Source organism: Lepisosteus oculatus, chromosome 8 (genome assembly GCF_040954835.1).
Source record: "Lepisosteus oculatus isolate fLepOcu1 chromosome 8, fLepOcu1.hap2, whole genome shotgun sequence".
NCBI lineage: Eukaryota > Metazoa > Chordata > Actinopteri > Semionotiformes > Lepisosteidae > Lepisosteus > Lepisosteus oculatus.
The window spans coordinates 15,142,640-15,165,321 of NC_090703.1; the positions used below are offsets into that span (position 1 = coordinate 15,142,640).

The 22,682-nt window shown below is 37.0% G+C and overlaps 1 protein-coding gene across 4 annotated transcripts in view; it reads left to right on the forward strand.

Annotated features, from left to right (window-relative positions):
- The first annotated feature begins 481 nt into the window (after window positions 1-481).
- The window catches only part of dpf3 (double PHD fingers 3), a 76,163-nt gene continuing 53,962 nt past the window's right edge, over window positions 482-22,682 (forward strand). For all 4 annotated transcript variants that reach the window (XR_001478795.2, XR_001478794.2, XR_001478793.2 and 1 more), the window contains exon 1: window positions 482-541. Coding sequence is in view for 1 of the 4 variants with exons in the window: in XM_006632504.3 (XP_006632567.2) it covers window positions 510-541 (32 nt within the window). In the remaining 3 variants the exon portion in view is untranslated. The remainder of the gene's footprint in view (window positions 542-22,682) is intronic.

Sequence of the window (22,682 nt, forward strand, 5' to 3'; positions counted from 1 at the left end):
TGCATAAATATCCAGGGACGTCAAATACGAATAATAGATTTATTCGCTGCTTCTAATAGCTGCTAGGAAAGAAGCACACGAAAAGAGCTTTATCATCCAGTGATGGAATTGGAAACAATTAGTTTGTTTTAGCCATTAAATGTATTTTAATGAAGATAAAAGGAATAACGGGTACGAAACAAAGCAACAACCCCTCGTCCCCTCAAACTGAGTATGGGTGATAAGATAATTAGTACTTTTATTTGATTTAGTAGGGACTCAAGTTAACAATACGAGGATAGTTTTTGCTTTGTCTCTTTAAGAGATGAGGTATCCAGTTGGTCTAATGTACAAAAGAGCGCACCCCCTTCGAATGGACTTGACAGTTATTCTCGTAGGCCACGCCTTATCTTGAATTTCTTATTTCGGATTGGCCAGTGAGTCGGACACGTTGGCGCTGATTGGACGTTTTTTTCGTAGGGTTCCCTCAGAACTCTGAGACACAGAATATTGGGTTACAGTGTAGCAAAATGGCGACTGTCATTCAGAATCCACTCAAAGCGTAAGTAATTCTCAAAATTTAATACAGTTATAATTTGCGAACTTTTCTGTTTCTGTTTTTGAGCACCGTGCAAAGAAAGGCAACACAAATAGAAACTCACAACAGAATGCAGTTGTTAGGGCACGCGTACGTTTTGTCTTGTGTTATTTTTCCCCATACATCTTGACAAATAATAATTTAAATAGTTTTGTATTATTATTTTTGGTGCGATACGTAGAGTGCAGCATGATCACGCTGGGATAAGCAGAACGTGTTGCAAAGCCGTTGAACGAATTCTAAAAAATGCCGAAATAAGACATTTATACAAACGGATCGCGATTTCGTTTTTATCAGACTGTACACACAAAAAATAAAAAAGTTAATATTTTCACTCTTCGTTGTACTTGCAAAGCGCGACAGCTGTTTTCCGTGCGAAAATCGTATTGTTCATGTAGGAAAGTCTTTTTGCAGGATTAAGCATATTGACTCATCAGAACTCTTTTTAAAATATATATAACCTTTGTGCAGAACCGCTGATTATTTCCGCAGGTCCTTTGCTGCATGATTGTACTTTTTAAAAAGTTTGTTAACTAGGTTTTCACGGAACAGTCTGATACGCTCTATGCAATAGACTTTCCTTTTAAACGCCGTTTGATAATCCGGTTTCTTGCAAACTCACAGATTTTACCATAATTATTTCACGATGGTTCACGGATTCTAAACATCAAAGCAGTAAATGTTTTTCTGTCACAGGAAAAGCTTAAGCCATTCGGTATGACCATAGCATTACAACGAGATTCGGGTTTAAAATTTATCTTTTGGTCTGTGCGTGCGTTGCTCGTATCTATTCCCCACAGAGCAGGAAAACAGGAGGTCGCTTTCTCTGGAGGTGTGAACTGCTGTTATTGGTGGGGGTGGAGGATAGTTGAAAGATTAGATTGCTGAATCGACTGTTGGCATTTACTGTATGAAGATGACATCAAGCAAATGAGCAGATTGTTAGTTTCAAGGGTAAACGGGATTACCTAAGAATTAAATGCTACCCTTTGTCCCAGACACGACTTTGTAGATGCTGTTAGCCTGCTATTAGTATTACCCCTTTTGTGGAACATATAAATTAAAGAGTGCTTTTCAGAAAGTTTGACTAAACTCAGAGACTTGTAGCAAGATACCGCCTTGAGTCGTGACTAGTGGTGGTTCTGATATGTTTTTCGAACGCGAATGGCTTCTACTAAAAAAGATTCTTACATTTAAAATGCCAAACTACAAATATTGTCAATCGGAAAACAAAATGTTCATTACCGTCGCGCCTCGCATAGTTCAAGCTTCCGACTGTTTACTGTTTTCTTTTAAGTGTAAAGGTTAGTTATCTGTGAGTTTAAATGCAACATTTCCTCATTTTAATTTTTGTTAAAGTGTAATTCAAATGGTAAAAAAATATATACGATATAAGTATCATTTTGCAGAAGCTGATAGCTGCTTATTATCCAGGTGTGACATTTTAAGTTAGGATGAAAGTAAGCAGACTTCAGCGTATTGTAACATGCATGTATCTGTTACATTTCCAGTTAGAGTGTGGAGGTAAGTAGGAAACGAGGAAAAACATAATTATACTTAGTTTTTTCTAACTTTGTGAATTTGCTAGTATAATAATTTACTGGGGCCTGAAAAAATGATATTTGTATAAAGGTGATGATGCACATATGTTCGTAATGTTGTCATTTACATGCTGGGATTATGCCCACATCTAGACCCAAATCAATAATCAACAATTTAATAAAAATGGACACGAGAGCTTGTTTGGTTGACTTTCTTAGGTGGAAATGCCTAAACCACAGAAGGCAAACCCACGTTCAATACAGGAAGGAATATGGTTGTTATAAAAAGACAGGAGGTCATTCAGCCCAGGTCATTGGTTTTTAGTAGCTGATTGATCCAAGGATTTTATGCAACAATTTCTTGAAAGAAGCCAGGGTATCGACTTCAACAACATGGCTGGGTAGTTTATTCCATATTCCCACAGCCCTTTATTGTTATAAAGTCCAGCCTGATTTCAGTTTTAAATTTACTTCCCCATGGTTTCTACTTGTGTCGTCTTGTTTAGTACTGATTCTGGAGGAGTCCGTTGGGTTGACTTTTAAATACTGTACTTGAATCAGGTTTCCTTGTAGTTTTTTTGTCAAGAAATATTATTTTCTGTCAGCCTGTGAGGGTAGGACATTCCTATGAGCTCCGGAATATAACTGGTCATTCTTCTTTGGAACTCATTTCCTCCATATATATACAATAGTGTATTGTATCAGGAGATGACATTGAATTTAGCGTTTCCACCTATGACTATAACTTAGGATAATAAGGAAAAGTGTTTGAATTCTTATGGAAAGATTAATCCAATGTGATCCAAAGTGTGTAACGTAAAAATAGTTTTTCTTCTTTTTGCTAATTCATTTCATTTATAAATGTCACTATTTTCAAATCAATAATGTCTTCCTTCTAGTGCTTGAGTGCTTGAGTAGGGGGTTAAGTATCCTTTTAGGAAGTTAATTATTTTTTTAGCTTTAAGGAGAAAACTGAGTAAGTTTGAATGAGGTTTAATAACTTAAGGGTGTCAACTGCTTTTTTGAAAAATCTATTAAAAGGGTTGAAGTTTATCAATTCATTTCTTTGCATTCTTTAAAGTCTCCTCTGGCAGTACTCTTTTTAAGGCAATGTTTCAAGAAAATCATGAATTGGGCTGCTTTTAAGGCTCTGTAACCTGGTGTGCCCAAACAGTGAACTGTCTGTGCTTTAGCCCTTTGTTTTATTTTCATTCTTTATGTATACATGAATCCCGAAATATTCATTTATCATGTTTTCCTTGTGATATTTGAAAAAAATAAGATTAGCTCAAAAGTGCACATACACAATTTGACATTTAAGTATGTAAACAGTGGATAAAGGCAAGCAGTCTTTTTAAATAAGGTAGAGAAGTAATCAGTAATTATGGACTGGACATAAGGCCAAGAGTCAGAAGCACTATTCTGGAAGATGTCAGCAAAATGCCATCCACTGAAATCTGAGCTTTGTTTTGTGACATTAGCAGCGACAAATAAAATAAATGAAAGTTAGGCTATGACTGCAGCATTCACATCACAGCACATACCTATTATTATTTTCACACACAGGGTTGGGTGCTCTACACTCAAAATAAAACATGTCCCCTAGAATTTGCTGTACAAAATTCTTTGTTATTTTGAAGCTCAGTGAGTGTATTTGTGCATTAGTGGTGAATAGTAGTGATTCCCGAGTCTGGTCCTGGAGGAACACAATGTCTTCTAGTTTTTGCTCCAGCCAAGAATCATATTCATGTGTTCAGTGAAATATTTTTAAGTTTAGTATTATATATAATTATTATATACGTGTTTTAGAGCATCACAACATATAACGAGAGAGAAGCCACTGGGTATACTGTGATTGTGCTGTTAAGTATAACTGTATAAACGTATTATCCTCACCATGCTGCTTTTATGTGTTCAGTGAAATATTTTTAACTTTATGGCATATTTGTAAATGTGCCTTCACCTTCTAAAACTGGGAACTGGGATTTGTATTTGGTATAATCCATTTACCAGTTTCTGAGTTTCAGAAAGTCCCCTTGCTCAGGCATGATGTCAGATATGTAACCAATTGGATCTCTGCAGAAGGGAAAACAATGCTCATTGTGAACATGCCTTGTACAGTGTCACTCATACCTGTGTCTGTTTATCATCAATTGCCCAACTAGTAAGAGCCATGAAGTCAGAAATAACAACACACAAGATGAGGAGAGGCAGGATAAGGTTTAGTGTGCTGGAATTGCTGGAAACCGTACCACTGAAGCAGGGTATTTTTGATACTCAGGACAGACTGCAGAATCAAATTAAATAAAATAGCAAGTCATCAATGGAGAGATAAGCTAGAATGAAAACTAGCAGTCACACTATTCCTCCAAGTCCAGGGTTTGGAATCACTGAGTTAAAACGTGAGGATGAAGTAATTCAGCCCCCTTTCCATATCTTTCCATTTTTCTATAATACAACAATCAGTACATGACCACAGAGAGGTACCACTGTGTGTCTCTTGATAACGTTAAGCTGTTATTTAACCTTTAAATACTGCAACTTAGATTTCCGTTATTAGGTCCTTAATGTATATAATTTATCCATTACTTGAGTTGCCTTGCTTGAGTTACACCAGCCCAGTTATTTTTGTTATGTTAAATCATGTACTGTCTGTGTGGGTTCTGTGGGAGGGTAAGGTTTAGTGGTGTTAAAGCAGTACACAGCACAGAAAGACAGGACAAATTTCAAGCATAACAGCTATGAATGGACAGGGTAAAAAGAGGCTTTGTTATCCTCTAAAGCAAAGGATTAACCTTTTTAAGATAATGTAAAATTGGCATTTGAGCATTTTAAGTCTTGCCTGAATTATACTTGTGCGGAGGTAAGGCTTTCAGTTATCAGCACACCTCATTTACTTATTTTGTGGTATAACCTGTCCTGCATTTTGCATATTCTGAAGGGAAATGAGGTTAATTGTCTTAAAGTACACTTACAGTTTTGGAGTGTAGAAGTATGATGGTCATGAGTAGGCATCAGGATACTTACAAATATTGTGACCCGGTACTGTCTTCTGTTTACAAAATTCTTCTTGAACTGTTTACCACCTGTGGAGATGATTTCAGAGCATTGACAATATCAGGAATACCCATAGCAGGGGCACTGCAGTGTCATATCCCAACTGGAAAATTCCCATTTTTTATTGGAGCCATGCTGGTGACCTTTTGAAAACATCACACAACTGAGAAATAACCTTCAGCACGCAACAGTCGTTAGGCACTCCTACGCTAATCAGTCTCAAATGACTTAATAACTAGAAGAACCTCACTCTGTATGCCTTTTGAGATATAGCTGTGTACAAAAATGGTAAAGATGACATTTGAATTTGATTATGCATTACAAGGAAAGTGGTATTATCTTATCTGTAGCCATTCCTTTTCTTAATCGTTGTCAGTTAGGATTGGTATTTCGTATACAGTATGTACAGGGCATGCACTTAATTGTGTGAAGTATTATATACGTGTTTTAGAGCATCACAACATATAACGAGAGAGAAGCCACTGGGTATACTGTGATTGTACAGTTAAGTATAACTGTATAAACGTATTATCCTCACCATGCTGCTTTTATGAGCATAGTGAATCATCATCAACAGTGTGGTTTTTCAGATTTTCCTTACTACACTTCCCTCCTCCTGAATGCCACCAATTTCCAGTCCTAAATTCTGCTTGAACCTAATAATTTATATCCTCTGGTCCTGTTCTCTGTTAAGGGTTTTCAGTAATAATTTGTGTTGACTGTCAGTCCTCTGGACTTCGCAAGCTCCTGTCTCCCCGAAGACTCCCCGAAGAAAGGTATAGTTCTTTTAACCTGTCAGTGTAGGTCATGTCTCTCGGTTGTGTGATTTATTTTCTCAAGACTTGGCAGGGCAGCAGCACTTCTACTCATTATCAGTGATCACAACTAGACTCACACAGATGAGATTACACCAGAGTATAATACACTTTTAAAAGTGATCTTTTTTTATTGTATATGCAAGAAACTGGCTCAATGAAAACATTGAGCGTGACTAAAAGTCAGCACAGCTTTGATTAGGGCCACTGCTTTTCACATTGACTGTGTCTGCTTTAGGAGGAGCCCTGCTGTCAAAAAGAAATCCATATCCAGGAAATGAGGTGTTGGATGCAACTGTGTTGAGTGGTGCTTTAGAGTCTTCATCTGTCTTGGGTGGGCAGGGGATAGATTGTATATTACATACAGTAGGTTAGATAGAATATATACATCTATTTATAGACAGATTCTTGTATAGATTGAATTACATTTCTTCTGGCTCTGGAACTCTGGGTTCTGAGGCCCCAGTGTTAGGTAGCAGTCTGCCACAGGCACCATAGATCTTTTTGTCCCTGTACCAGGCTTGCTGGTGGCATCTGTGTGTCAATATGCTGGCCCTGGGTTCTCAGCTACCTCTCCCAGTGAAACACATTGGTTTTGTCAGTGGTTTTTGTGCCCGGGACCTAGGCTGCCGCTACTGGTCTTTCACCTTCTGCCATCACAAAATGGTTAGATTCATGTTCAGGTAGAGTTGGTTGGATTTTGATGGGTCTGCCACTTCTTTCTGTGTCTGTCTGCTTCTGTACTAGTACATCTACCTGCCTGTTCGTGTTACAGAGAACGCTTTTGGTGTTCACGCTGTGCCTTCATGAATGAGGGGTTTGTACTTCACATATATGCAAATATGTTTAATGGTTTGGAAAAAAAGATACATTTACAGTAGTTATTTGTACTACAAATACAGCTGTCTCCATGGAATATATATCTTTATTACCTACATGTTTATTTGTAGTTCATAGTTCCTGCAGCTAGTGCTTTCCTTGAGTTAGTGAAGCAGTTTAAGGATATCTCTCCTTATGTGAAAATTACACCCTTTGTTGTGGACTCCCACAGACGGGCTGCTTCTCCTTTGTCTAAGTGACCCAGCTTCCTGCGCTAACAAATGTTTGTAATTTAAACTGACCGGGGCTGCTTGCTCCACACCAATTCATGCATCATTTATTTCCTGTCTTGACTTTATAAGCTGCAGCATGGGTATTTAATTTGTGTTATTTTCAGGCTTGTGCACTGCTTGCATTCTTATTATCAGTATGTTGACTCAATCACATATTGGTGTTCAATACCAATTTGGGTGCTGAACTCTCACAATCTAGGTTATGCATGCAGTTACAAACCATCTTGGAAAACATGTTCTGTTTAAGTATATTTCCCAAATTACTAAGGATTATTTCAAGGAGATGAAGGCTATGGAAAGGGTTAGATAGTCTGGTTTTCCCAGTATTGTTCTGTTCCAGAAAAATGCCTCATGGGATTTCTCCCTGTCTGATACATCTTTATGAAATTGCCTGATTAGCTAGATCCCAGTGCAAATGTTTTTGCCCAAATGATTTATCTTGTTTTTTTCTAAACCTGTCTAACTGAATTATTAACATTGGTATTTAAAAGATACACTGAAACTCATTCTGAAGGATTATATATGTCAAATGGTTGTGTGTGTGTTGCAGGTAGTTTACAAGCAAAAAAATGATAATACTGCTATAGTCATTAAACATGAATATATATAACTGTTTTTTTATGAACTATCCATGAGGTTTTATTTTGTCAACATTATTATATTTCCTAAGATTTCTCCCTGCAGTGGGATTTACATGCATTTTGGCAAGCATTCCTCAAAGTGTTCCTTGTCATCCTATTGATAGGAGGTATTTCTAGGTAGTTGACAAAAGAGGGAATTCTTTGCGCTTCCGTTACAGAATTCCAGTGGTTGAGTGTGTTGCATACTGAAGAAGTGTAAGAGAAGCCAGGCTCTGTTCCTTATCAGAGGCTGGAGCCTGATTGTTGAGTGCTCCTTGCCCTTGAAAATGGGATCTGGCATCTCAAGGGCTTTTGTGGAATCTACACATATCCGTTCCTTTGAACAGCAAACAAGCATGAAGAGATTTATAGCTGAACTGCTGTACACAATTGTCTGTTGTGAACATTCACCTTTTCTCTTCCTGGCATAGTTGAATTTGCTTAATTAACCACACCAGCATAGTTTTGCCTGATACATTTTCTTCAATGATTGCTTTTCATGGTGGAAATCAATCTGATAAGGTGATAATACAATTTTTGTGGTTGCTAAGAGTAAATTTGCTCAGCCCTCGTTTAAAATTGGATTTGGATTAGAATAAACAGGACACACATTTTAGAGTGATGTCCCAAACGCAAAGCTGCTGAAATGTCACTAAAAGTTTTAAGAAGATAAACAGTTGTGTTTGGGTATACTGTATGTGTTAGTGGATTTGTTTCCTTTTCCCTTACAGTTTTAGGACAACTTAAATGTATTGTTGGCAGGTAGAACATTCATAATGAATTAAAAGGTTTTATTTGGTTTTTAGCAATTGCATTATCTTCCAGTACAATTGTTTTGTCTGCCAGTTACATGTTAGCATTTTTTTACATTAAGCCTGAAATGTACTATGTCATTATTCCAGTCATGCTAGTTTTCTCAGTGTTTTATATTTCTGTGTGTCTTAAAGTTTATCATATTTTATTGAACCCATTTTGTGATCCTCTTTCTTTTATGGCTAGCGTAGACCAAGCGGTATATCATTCATCTCCTCCAGAAGAATTACTTTGAATTCCAAAGGGTTGTGGGAGTATGGAACAAGCCATCTTTGAAGCTGATACCCTGCTTCCCATCCAGCATTCTTACTGTATGATCTTGAGGTATTAAAAATTTCAAACCTGGCTTAAAAATAAAAGAAATCACATTATAAAAAGAAAGACTTTTGAATGAATAGAATATTAAGACACTTTGCCAAACATTTATCTCTGTCCTTACTATGTCCTTTTTTATATAAAAAAATGTACATTTGAGGGCAGGTTAATTTATTTGGTATCTGTTTTATTGTATCTGGTATTAGTATGCAATGAAATTGTGCTTAGTATGGACCCACATTTACAAAGCACCTATAAAATAATATCATTTATTACTGAACAATGGGTTTCTTTTCAGTGCTTCTTGATTATTTGGACATAAACAGATTAAGAACATCAAATATTCAACATCTTTGAAAATGCTGAAATACGTATCCATAATCAGTGACCCTTTTTAACATATTTCTACATGAACCCCTAAATGCGGAGATTATTAAACATGGTTTTAAGCTTCATTGTAACTAGTCCTTAGACTCATCAGTCAAACTTTATTTATAAGCAGAGTAATAAGGCCATTTCAAGGTAGTGGATTGAAAAGTGTGAAAATGTCATATAGGGGTAGGTTTCTGTGGCTTGTGTGGTTTTCTTTTTAAAAATATGCACTGCATTTGTCAGCTATTGTAAGGAAAGCGCAATGAAGCATTTCATGCCCAGTCCTTTTCTCGTTCTTGAAAAAAATTGGTATTCATGATGGTTTGATGTTTTCATTCATTGTTCTGTTGAAATTTAAAAGCCAGACCCTATTACACATCGACAGCTGGGCAGCATAACCAAATAGGACATTCTGACACTTCTCCTTCATATTACCATCAGTTTTGACAGTCCCTCCCACTCATGCAGCAATGAAAAACACAACGAGTCTCCTCAATATTCCCTCCAACTACATGCCTGTTTGTTTTCTTTCTTATATCCCTACTAAATTATCCATGAATGCGTATCTGCTCTAAAAATCTTCCAGAGTTTTTAAAAACCTTTTTTTACACTGCATTTACCCTGCAGCCCTCCAGTTTTAATTTTTTCCTTTGTCAAGATTAAGTGCTTAAACCTGTTCAGCTCTTGATCATTTAGATATTATCTGTATATCTTGATATTTAATGGTCTCATCTGCAGCCTGGCAGCCATGTTTCCTGCTGCTTGCTGAAAAACAAAATTACGAAAATCTTTAATTCACTGTAAAGTGCAGAGAGCTTTGTGATTCCGATTATGTGTTAAACTGATCTTCAGATTGTAGCATTTTACAAGGAAGTAGATGGGAAGACTCTGCCCCTTTAAGTAAAAGAGAAATGCGGATTAGCACTGTCCCAGGATCTCAGGCCCATCTGTCATGGGATGCTGCAACTCAAGAGAGGTGCTGGGCTTCAGTGTTTCTCCCATCTGCTCAGTGTCTGTGCATTGGTGACATGATGGGAGGTTATTTAGCACCTTCCCATTCAACAAGGCATTATTAGCCCAACCTACTACTAATACCAATGCTATTGTTATGAAAATGGTTCTCATACTTGTAAATAATCATGAACTGTATTATGTAAAGAAATATAAGGGGAAAGGGATGATCAATCTGTTGTCTTTATTACAGCAAATGAATCAGACCGAACAAAATCAGAATAACAGTACCTGCCTGTTGAGCTTCCTTATGTTAGCTGCAGTACACTGAAGAGTAGGTGCTGTTATAACCAGGTAAAGACGCAACTCCTGATGGAACCTCACAGGCTGCTTTGTTTCTGTTCCAAGAGCACGGGGCTGTGCAAGCTATCATAAAAAATGCAGGGATAACAGAAGGCTTTTCACGTTTGAAAAATTCTTATCAGTGTAAATAGCCTCTTCTCCATTTGGCTAAGAAAAGGTACATTTTACGCCTGTACAGATTTCTCTTCCTAAAAGCTGAACAAAGCATAGCATATTAACACTGGGCAATGCAAAGGCAGCAATGTTCTTGTATTTGTCTTTATATCATACCTTTAGTTTGTCATGATTAATGGTACTTGGGATAAATATTATGCATGAAAGATGGGAGAGATGTTAACTTGCACAGTGTCAGTGTTTCAATTACATTGTATTTGAATTTTAGCTACATTTTATAGTCTTTTCAGGAAGCATTTGGGGTGGAACACAGGCATGGTAATCTGTGACACACAGTTGGAATGGAAATGGCCACGTTCTGCACTTCCTGCAGTAGTCCGTTCCCCTCCCCCATTCGGTGCCTGTGTGTCAGTGTGAGTGATGGGGGGGACTGGCTGTCTGGATGGGCTGCTGGTGGAGCTGAACTCAAATCACTGAGGCACCCTGAGAGTGGGTGTGATGTTAGCCCTGAAGTGAGAATTCACTTCATTTCAAGCCCTGGTAGGCTTGCCTACTTTGCTTTTTTTTTCCTATCACCCAACTAATGAAATTTCTAAGTTATGGGTTTAAGGTTACAGTAAATTTTTCTCCTATGATTTGACTCTGCATCAGCGCATCATAAAATGTGATAATTGCATGTACTGCTTGTTGCTGTGGCCTATTAGACTGCACTATTCATTCATGCCAGCTTTTAGACTATTAGCGGGAGTTTGCTGAGAATTCATGCTATCAGTTTGTAGGTGAACTGTATGTTAAAGCCTCTTAATTGCTTTATTACAATCAGTAATTATAATACTGATTGTATTGAAATACTGAAGTAAAAAGATTGGAGTAACTTTTTCTAATTTAATTACTGAACTAAATATTTACTTTTAATTGATACATTTAGAAATTGTTTAAGGGAAACAAGAGTATTTCCTTATATGTTTGCAGAATATGCATTGATTTGTCTCCAGGCCTCTTAGCTAATTAAGGGCATCTTTCAGCTGGCCAAGAAAAAATGGAAAATTGAAAGTGGTGATACGTGTACTTTACTCTCTAAAGTGAGCAATTTGTTATGGCAGTTTGTACAAGCTTAAATAATAAACAATGAATTGGAAAAAAGATCAAAATAAGTGGAATTTCAGCTAGTTATTTACCATTGCTGGCCTGTGTTTTTATTTATTTTTCTTTTAAAAAATGTCATTTCTTAATTTATGGTAGCAGTTATTTTTATTCTCAAGTTTTAATTTAGTTCGGGTTAGTGTTTTGTATTTACGCACCCACAGCTTTAAGTTTCTTTTTCATACCATGTAGAAAACACATAAATGGCTTGATCTGAAAATCCGTGTTTGGTATAATTAGTACGTGGACTATACTAAACAGTCTGAGATGTGAGCTCTATAGCTTGGTTGCTTGGGTTAATATTGTGTTTATTGGAGGGTTTTTTTGCAAAGTTTTTAAAAGGGTACTATATAAATAAGGTAAATGTCCAATGTCAAAACCGTCCAAAAATGACCAAATTTCCTCCAATGTCAACATCTGTTAAAAGTTATTTGATTACACTACACTGAAAGTTAAATTACAGTTTTAAAGGCAAATGTATAATTTATAAAAGAAGAATATTTAACTTTGTCATGGAGAATCCTGTCAGCCTGGTGCAGTATAATAAAATTCAAATAATAAAATCCCCTTTTGTCCTCAGATGTGATTTAACTACCGTGTAAGACAGTTACAATTTGTGTATCTTTTTGAGTATCTTAAAAAAGAGAAAAACACAAGACATAAAAATGTGTTCATATTTAAACTCAAACATACTTGTAATTGGAGCTTTGCAGAAGTTTCACAAGAAGTGTGTAAACAAAAGAAAACCATGTTGTTCACTTTCATAGGGACTGCCTTTTCCAAGCCGCTGGGCATGTGAAATTAAGGTCGGAGGAGATACTGGTATTGAAATCTTTGCATGAGTCGGTTTTGATGAAGGCTATGTTTACAGTACTCCCTACCTGACATTAACTTGAATCTAATCTGTCTCCCTAGGTAGGGTGACGATCTTGTCTTAAGTTACAGCGGGTATGTTACAAAACAAAGCAATATAAATTAAGTGCTAGACTGTAGAAAAGTGGGAATTTTAAGAAAACAAGTGTGAATTAGCAATTATGTTTTCACTTTAAGTGAGCTTTTATCTAAAATGTCTAGGTCTGTTTTTTAAAAGGGTGTTGTCAGGATAAAGTCGGCTGCTTCGCTTTGTGTCTGTTTAGACACTTGTGTTGTTGTGCTGCTATTGTGGCTTCCTGTGATGCAGCCTGGTGCTGTAATTGAGTGTCTCGGCTTCATTTCCCTTGCCATATGCTGGCACCGGTAGCAACACAAGCTGATCTTTACCAGAATAATACCACACTATCACCCAGACCTTCTGTGATGGGAGACAAGCTGTCTGAGAAACTTGCAAAATAACTTATCTGAAAAAATGTCTCAGAAAACGATGGCAAATACTAAAGAGGACAGTTTCTTTTGATTTTCTTTTGTTAAAGCTCGAGTGTGACTTCCTCCTTTTTTTTTGTTTGGTTTAATTAGACATACAGGAGAAGTGTGCAGGTGCCTGAGGAAAAAGCTCAGACAAAAAAGGTTATATGTGCATTGCAGTTGCCTCTTCATGCCAGCGTGTAAAAATAAAAGATCACAAAGCTGTCTTGCCTGGTAGCCTTTATCCTCAACAGTGGGGCGTCTCCAGAAGAATGCTCTTGATTTCACAACGGAGGCAGTAATCTTATTGATAGTCTTTGTTTTGGCTTGCAGCAGCTAGGCAGAACTGTAAGATCAGTGTGTAAGACTTTACGTGGTCAGCATGGCAGAGATTTTATGATAAGCAGCATCTTAAGACATGCAGGACAAAAAGTGGAAAAGAACTGTAATCTGGAAGCTCATCAGCACCCTTTTTTCTGAAGACTGTTTTCGACGCGGTTTGAGTTTTCTGATAGTGTTTATCAGTACAGAGCCTTTGACCTCAAAAAAGGATCAATATGATGCCCATATTGCACATATTGCATATTTAATACTTGCTCCAAGCTCTGGACTGGATCGCAGCGGCCATTTCACACAGCACACAGCAGTAAGACCACAAGAACAGCTCCAGGGTGAAAGATAGCCAGGAAAATTTGTCCGCATGTCACCATACTGGGACATACGTTTTTTGTCCACAAAGTAGAATGTTAGTTATTAATATTAATTAATATTAGCATAATCCAGCAACTATAAAGTAATTGTTATGTTTTAGCATTTAGTTACAGCCATAATGTAGTAAAATTAATTTAACAGCATAGCTAAACAATTAATTACACATTCAGATACATATTGATGGCGTTGTGGGTCATTTAATTAAGTAAAATGTAGCCCCTTGTTTGTTTGGGGATTGAGAATCAGTGATTGGCACTGGAAATTCAAACTATGCGTATTCTATCTAGGGTGCAGGTATATCAACCTGCAGTTTCCTGTCTAGCCTTAAAGAAAGGGACTTGAATTGACTCAATATAAATCTGCTTATGAAGTAGATTTATGATGAAAGTACTAGTCATTAAGGTACAACCCATTCGATTTAGGGAGAGAATCAATGTTGTTAGGATTCATAATGGAAGAGCACTTATTGAAGAGAGTCTTGTTATCTCATAATAAAGTAAAACCTAGTGGATGAGGGCTTTGTGTTATCTGCATCTTTTATTTTTTTTACCTTACACTGTATCCTACTATTTGTTTTTCTTATAGTTTCTACTTACATTATTCTGTTATATTTACTACATAGATTATCTGCTATGCTAGTTCACGCAGACAGCAGATGTAAGTTTTAGAGATCTGTGGAAACTGAGAGATGAAATAGTGTTTTAATAGTATATCCATATTGTACAAGAATTGTTTCTGAATGGGCAAAAGTAAACGTGCATGTCTAATGGACCACTTTAGTAATCTCTAAAAGGACTGCACAGAGGCTGTTTGTACTGGATTTATTTATTAGACAACAACACAAAACAAACAACAGCCTTTCACCCTGAACATGCATAAAACAATCAGAAATGCAGGAAAATTAGTTGAATTGTGGTGTGATGCAAAACAAACTCAACACTTGAAAAACAATCAACCAATTGTTTCTCCTTTCGTAAACACTGACCTTTGCCCTTGTTTGCCAGAGTGTTTCAAGGATAAAACTAGGAACCGCTAATTTCTATGTCATTAAATAAGCGTCACTGACGTCACTCCAAAGTACAGAATGCAGTTACTGTCCTGAGTTGGACTTTCCATTTGTCTTTCCCTTTAATAATGTTATTGATAAGGCAAATGGCTGGTTGGGAAGCAAAGATGTCTGTTTTAGAGGCCAATCTGTTTTGCTGCCTTCTCCCTGTGACAGCACTAAATAATTAATTGTCAATTGGATTAATGAGCGTGTAATGAGTTTGTGCAGTAATACACTTCTCCTGAATGTGCTGAGAGGGGCTAAAGCTCCTTTCCTCCCCTCCTTTTTATACAAACACAAATAACGGAGCCTGACTGTGATGGATTACTGCTGTCTCTTTATTCCCCCCACACTTCCACGACTGTCTGCCGACTGCTTCTCAGCATAGCAGCAACCCCGCTTTCAATATCTATCTTTTGAACAGTGTGCAAATAAATGTCCATTTTGTAAACCAAATGAAATGTTCCTGAATCCTGAAAGGTCAAGCAAAACATTCAGGTATGGCTAACATTGCATCAGGGCTTCTCTTGCTCTTCAGAGGTTATACCCAGTTATAAAGTGATAAGAGTTAAAAACTAAGAATAATGTCATGTTTAACCATGGTAGTTTTGCTAAAATGGCACAACAAGACATTCAGGTAAGCCATTTATCAACCATTTTGAGAATGTCTGATATTTTACAGCATTTTGTAAGATTGAGGATTATAGAAGGCTCTCTTTTTAAAAAGAGAAGAGGCCTTAGGGAGGTTGATGTTTGGGGGGGGTGGTGGGGCTGAAGATGAAGGATGTCTTTGAAACCCAGCGAGCGAACTGGGGAGGTGGTTTGTTGCACAACCCCTGTGGAGACTGATGTCTGGCTGCAGAACGGCAGTGCTGTATTGAGTGTTCACAGATCGTTCAGCTCACTCGCATTGAAGTGCTCACCGCTGGCATTTCACGCTACTGAGTCAAAGAGAGAGAGAGATCATAGGTGTCTGAACTGGAAAGAGATTGACTGAGCCGAATATGAGTCATCAGGAAACATTTCAGCTATACTTCTCCGGTGCTTACAATAACCTGTGCCTTCTTCTTAGCTGCAGTACAAGTAATGGGTGTCATGATTACATCACTTTGCTGTTGCCTGTGATGGAGAGGATAGTTCCTGAGGTTCCAATGTGTGCCCTGCATTCTTAGCATTGAGATCTTATTAAAGGGAATCAGATGAGACTTGTGGTGTGCAGCATTTTGATTCATTTCAGGCTCGCCGAACTGTAAGTACATTAGACAGCACAAACATTTGGGTATTTCAAATTTCCTTTCTTACTTTCGGTGCTTTTTTGTGATCAAGTGTGTGAGGTTCGACTAATATGAAATCTTTACTGTGTCATGAATATAATTTGTGAAGAACCTGCAGATGCATAAAACCTGAAACTGATCAAACTGTCTCACAATGTGAGCCCGGTCTCTTCCCCTGTGCTGTGTGATCCTTAGTGCCAGAATGGAGAACTTCTATAAAACCATCATTTTGTCTTCATTGCCAACACTGAGATAATGCATGTTTTCAAGGTGCTGCCCAGGATGTGCATCCTTTAATGTCAGTTATACATTATGTCCAAATAAAAAAAAATCTTGTGATTCAGAGAGAAGAGTGCCTCCAACTAGTCCACCAGCAACAACTTGTTATTTTAGAGATCAGTACTGGCTAGGCTCAGCAGGCCCTTGGGAGCAGGGGTAATGCAATCCAGTGCATTGGCAACTGAATTAGACATGCTTTTTCTGAGCATCATCATCTCATTCAAGCTAAATAACTTACATCAAAGTAATTAAACTTGACTGTTAATAATAATTCACATACCGAATCTGTCCTACGTTGGACAGATTTTAGAAAAGTCTTTGTAGGATATTTTTTCTCTTAACATTCCACCAGTGTCCTCTTATAATTGTCCTATTTCACACACAATAATGTCCAAAATAACGAATTAATTGAATGAATTTCTTCAAAGAAGGCTTCTATATTTACATTTTAATGATAAAGTTGAAACAAAATCTCTAAAATATATTGGCTATTGCAATTTAGATTTAAAAACAGCTGAACATGGATAGAAATGTCATTTTCTAAAGCTAATGTCCCAGACCAAAAACAAACCAAACTGAAAGTGAATCATCTCTCCTTTGAAAACAAATGATGGTGATTTCATTCATGGTTGCAGTGTTTATTAATTTAGCTTTTAGTTTGTGTACTCAAAAGCCAGAATGCCCAGAATTAAATGTGTTCCAACTCTGTGTCTCTATCAGGTTACTTAGCACACTCTACTTCTGCTAAGTTAATTGTTAGGCCAGGCCAGTGAGTCACAGACAGAAAAAAGGATCAGTTCTTGTGAGCTGCTAGCCATATAGATAGACTGGTTTGCTTGGCCAGCGATGGAAGTGGGGTGAAAGACACAAGAGAGCTACAGCCAAACTCCCTGTTTGTATAATCATTTCTTTGCAGGATGCGACCTTATTAGGCATGTGTCCTTCCTAAGTCATCCAACCAGGTCTGTTTTTGTAATGATGTATTTTCCCTTTTTTAATGACCAGTATGTATTGCCTCAATACCCTATGCTGCTTTTATGTTGCAATTTTAAATATGGAATAAGTCGCCTGATCTTCTCTCTCAACGTAGGGTGGGATGATTATTTTTGTGCCATCCAAAAATAAAATAGTTTGGACCGCTCAAATGTTTTTTTCGGCCACCATTGTTTGTCAAAACATTTCTTCCAGCTGAGAGTTTGCTCTGCGAGGTAGTCTTACCAGTTGCCACATCTCCGAATCCATATACTGTACCATTGGTCTGCAGTGGCCCATCGACTTTAAAAAGAAATCATTGTCCAAAGAGATTCAGGTCTTGGTGTGTTTGGGATTTAAAATGTTCTGGGACTGAAAAGAAGTTACTCAGAAAGACCTTAATGTACGTAACCCTCCAACTGTACCGTAGTTAAGTAGATATTTCAGGGAACATAACACACAGCATTTCAATAGTGGACTGAATGCAGCATGTTTCTCCCTTAATGGCTTTTGGCTGGTTTTGAAAGAAAATGGTCTTATTCCCAATTTTATATGAAACAGAGTTCATGAATTTCATCCTTCATGCCAATTGGATAGTTGGTCTCTTGAGTTTGATATAAAACGTATAAAGATCGTCTCTGACCTTTCAATTGACAGAAAATAAACAGACAATGTTGTGCAGAGCAAGCTATGTTTTTAGTGAACAGATTAAAGTGTTTCAGATATTACAATAAGTTTCCCAGGGGCCTTGTGTTTAATTGTGTCAGTGTGCCACTAAGAGAAATTGTTAGAGAAAAATGTTTTTGATTACTCATGGTAATCTTTCTGAGATTTATAATATTATTTACAAATATGTTGTAGTGAACCATCTAAATCAACACATTATCCAATGTGCTATGTGTGGCGTTTATAGAGGCTGATAAGGCTAAGTGTGAAATGCTAACTTCAGCTGTTTGAGTATGCCAGGAACTTTTTTCATCTCTGAGGGTAATGTAGTGACCTTCACAAATCTATCCACAACAGTTTTAGAGTAGCACAGTTCTGTTACTTTTTTATAAACATTTTTGTATATAGCAGGTTTGATATTTATTATTGGACTGTAAAAGACTGTTACATAGTTTTGTGTTGCAGCATATTCTGGATTGGCAATACTGCCGAAATGTTTAACTTTTTTCCAACTAAAATTTTTCAACTGAAAGATGCCTTTTCTAATAGCCTATTGCTTGATTATTGTACCTATCCCTAGTGGGGGCTTGAAACAGTACTTTATATTATTCATGCTGTCCTGTATCCCAGAGGACAGCTTGTTGTATTTTTTACAATATGTGTTTTGATTTAGTTTGCTGTTCTTTTTAACAATTACTTGACATGTTATCCCTTTTATATATCAATTCAGATCTTGCCAGGAACTAAGTGAAGTAGAAAATGATGATTTAAACAAGAACAACAGGACTGAGAATTGTGCAAATTGCATCTAATGAGATGCAGCGGAAAAAAAAAAGTTCTCCTGTAAGCGGGATCATGCTTCTGCTTTTGCAAGCTAAACAGGCAGCGGACCATAGAGAATGCATGTTGAACACATCATCAACAATCTCCTTTCTGCTGAAGTAAAAGAATAGTTTAATCTGTTTTATTAGGAATCTCTCTTTGAATATAACAGAGTGTGAGTTACTAAAAAAACAGTTTATTCCCTAGCACACCTGCAATTATCAGACACCCTTTATCAAGTTACATCTTTTTTTTTACATTTGCAACAACTTGCACAAAACAGGGACTTTGTTTATTTGTTTGACCTTGATAAAAAGCCAGACAAATGGAAAAGTTAAAGTCCCAGGGCCTGTATTTTATCCTTGTTCATGTTTTCTTGATAAGTGGTGTGAAAATCTAGTTTTTGCATTGTTGTTACTAAGCATGAAAGGTCAACAGAAGGAGGTTATTCAGAAATTGCCAAGGAACTTGTAAAAATGATATCAGTGTTTATAATCACTGTTTATTAAGCAGTGACTGAAACAAACCACATGAACAATATTGTGTTTAATTGCGTGGCATCATAGTTCGAAACGGAATATTTTGTCTACCAAGTAATAATATGGATTTACAGAAGTATTACCAGGGATCCGATCCAAATGTTTCTTGAAAGAATATAGGGTATTGGCTTCATCAACAAGGCTGGGTAGCCTCTTCCACACTCCCACCTTTTTTGGGTAAAGGAAATCTTCCTGTTTTCTGTTTTAGCTGGCCTTCCTTGTCATTTGCCCTCTGGTTCATGTTTCACTGTTTTTTCTCATGAAGTCTTCTGCATTGACAAAGTCAATGCCTTTGAGTATTTTTAATACTTTAACAGGTCCCTTTGTAATTTTGTCTGTTCTGCACATGAAAGGTTCAGTTCCTTCAGTCTGTCATTGTAGGATATTCACTTAAGCCCCTGAATGTAGATGGTTGTTCTTCCCTGGACTGATTCCAGACCAGCAATATCTTTTCTCTTATGTAGTGACCAACATTGTCCACAATAAGTCCTAAATGAGCCCTTACTAGTATGCTATACCCCTGATTTAAATTTGACATTTTTAACTGTATAACCTCTTCTGTCTCAGTATTTCCCATTTTGTATTTATAGCTGTTTTGGCTACCTGCCTGTAAAACCCTAAACTTTACATTAAAAGTCATTTGTCAGGAATTTGTCCACTCTTGAATTTTATAGAAATCTTTTTGAAAATTATTTGCTTCTCCTGCAGTGTTTCCTCATTCTCATAATTTAGTTTCATCCCCAACTTGACTAGCTAACTAAGTAAACCAGAAACTAGACAAATGTTTTCTAAATTAACAAGGTCTGTTGACCTAATACAGATCTCTGTGGTACTCCATTAATTACACCATCCCTCAAATTAATGTTTGATTTAAAAGCAGAAATCCTTGAAATATAGGTCTGTTAAATGTTCGATAAAAATTATGACAAATGATTTATTTCTTCTATAATTAATATTATTTTACAGAATTGTTTTTTACTGGGGTGGCACATAGGCTTGGCAGTCAGCATTGCTGCCTTGCAGTTCTGGGGTCCTAGGTCTAATTACTGAAGTACTGCGTGGGAGTTTGTATGTTTTTTTCTGTGTTCCCGGGTCCTCTAGTTTCTGTTAACATTCCAAAGAAATACTGGTAGGTTAATTGGCTTTTGTGTAATTGGTCATGGTCAGAATGTGTGCGTGTTTGTGTCGGTGTGTGCCTTGCGATGGACTGGTGTCCCTTCCAGGATGTATCTCTCCTTGCACCTGTTGCTTTCTTGGTTAGGCTGTGGCTTTCCCTGTGACCCTGTACTGGATAAGTAAATTAAAGGATTAATGGATATTTATTCTCTAATTTTTAGTGGTCTTTATTTACCAGTTTACTTCATAATTTATAATGTACTTTATAATATTTTGGTGCTCTTTATTTAGCAGTGTACATAAAGCCTTGATTATCTACTCAATAACTTAAGTTGTTAATTTAGTTTAAGTGGATACATACTGCAACACAAGTTAAAATGACAAAAAATGCAATTTAAAACACGAATTACCCTATTAATTTGAAATAATGTGGCACTGTTCTCATTTGAAAATGAAATGCAACAAAAGCATTGTCACAGAGCAGCCCTATCTCAGTCATCTGTGACAGTGTGCACAGTGGGTGTGTGACTTAGATACCAATAGGAGAGAGGAAAAGGTACAGGCATCTGCATGAGACAGCAATAGTAAGACCTGCTGTGGCTGTGTTCAACCATTCTCTCTATATAAAGGTCAAACACACACAGGCATTAATGGCTAATCAACAAGTTGTAAGACAGACTAAGGATTACAGTTAGACCACCGAAAAGGATAATATTCCCTTATTTTAAAAGGGAGGAGCAGGCTGGCTATCTTGTAGGTTAAAAGGGTAAAGACGGGTTTGCTTTCTCAGAAGGTTAAAGTTAGAGGGGAGCAGCACAACACTGCTCTCGTGACATTTAAAAATTAGGATTACCTGGAAATCTGGTGGGGCAAAAGCAGGTTACAGACCAAGTCAGGGTGGAACTTTTTTACACCAAGGTTGGTCCAATCTCTCCCCCTTCAATCACCTTTCACCATAGCTCATAGTGATGGCTTTATTGAGATTACAGCAAATAGGGAGCAGGTATCCTGTAAAAGACAGTATGTATGTGTAGGTTCTCACACAATGCTACCAAGAGAAGAGGGCCTGCCACAGGCATTTAGACATGGATTGTGGAAAATGCATTAATGAATGGTGGCTGTTAGTTACCCTTGACTAAGTTAACAAATTTGAAGGTATTTAGAAGAGAAAATGAACAGGCTATTCTCAGTTGAGGAATGAAAGGAAATTAAGGCTTTCTTTTGTGTGTTCATGGAGTGTGAATCATGATTTTCGAAAGATAGTGGCTTTTAACTTTACATAATCTATTGTATTTTATTGTGTCTCGTTAGAGGAATGAAATAAAATCTAACATCAAAGATCGAAGCACCAATGGCATTTTTAACTGTAGAGGCCTTAAGGAGGAAGGGGCATGAATTTGTAAAGCTCACACACAGCTATAAAACCAATTATCACCTTAACACAGTGGGGAAAATGGATGCAGATATCTTGTTTTTTGATTTGCACCTTCATGCAATTTCGCATGCATGTTTTGTAAAGGGATTACTAGTTTGCAGTTTTAGTAGTACCTAGTGAATAAGATGTAAACATTTACAAAAAGGCATTTTATCATTGGTACCATATCATTGTAAAAATGAGAGATTATTGTGAAACATTTAAAAGGCTTGTGATACAAGCCTCTAACAGAAAAGCAGAACAACTGTGATTTTAATTCACTGTTCTCAATATTAATTATTGCTTCCCTTACTAAAGTGTCAATGAATAGCTCTTACTCTTTGTAATTATTCACCACAAATTTCCATGATTTTTACGTGCGGCAACTGAAATTGTAATATTTCCACAACTGTAACCACAAGCCGAATAGAAGACTGAAGAAAAGACTGAGTTTGATAGAAACCTGAGTGGTAGATCTTAGTGGCAGTGTGTCATGCAGCCCAGTCTTTATTACTCTTGTGTGAGATTTGTTGTTAAACTAGACTGTAAATAAAGTAACTGCAGATGCATGATTTTCATTGGTGCACGTATGTTTTTTTTTCCATAGTAACAAGTTCATCTTTAAAAGTCTTGACGGTTCTTTATTGATCAGATGTCGCAGATTTTTCATTCATATTTAAGGAGTTTTCTAAAGTCATGAAAGGATT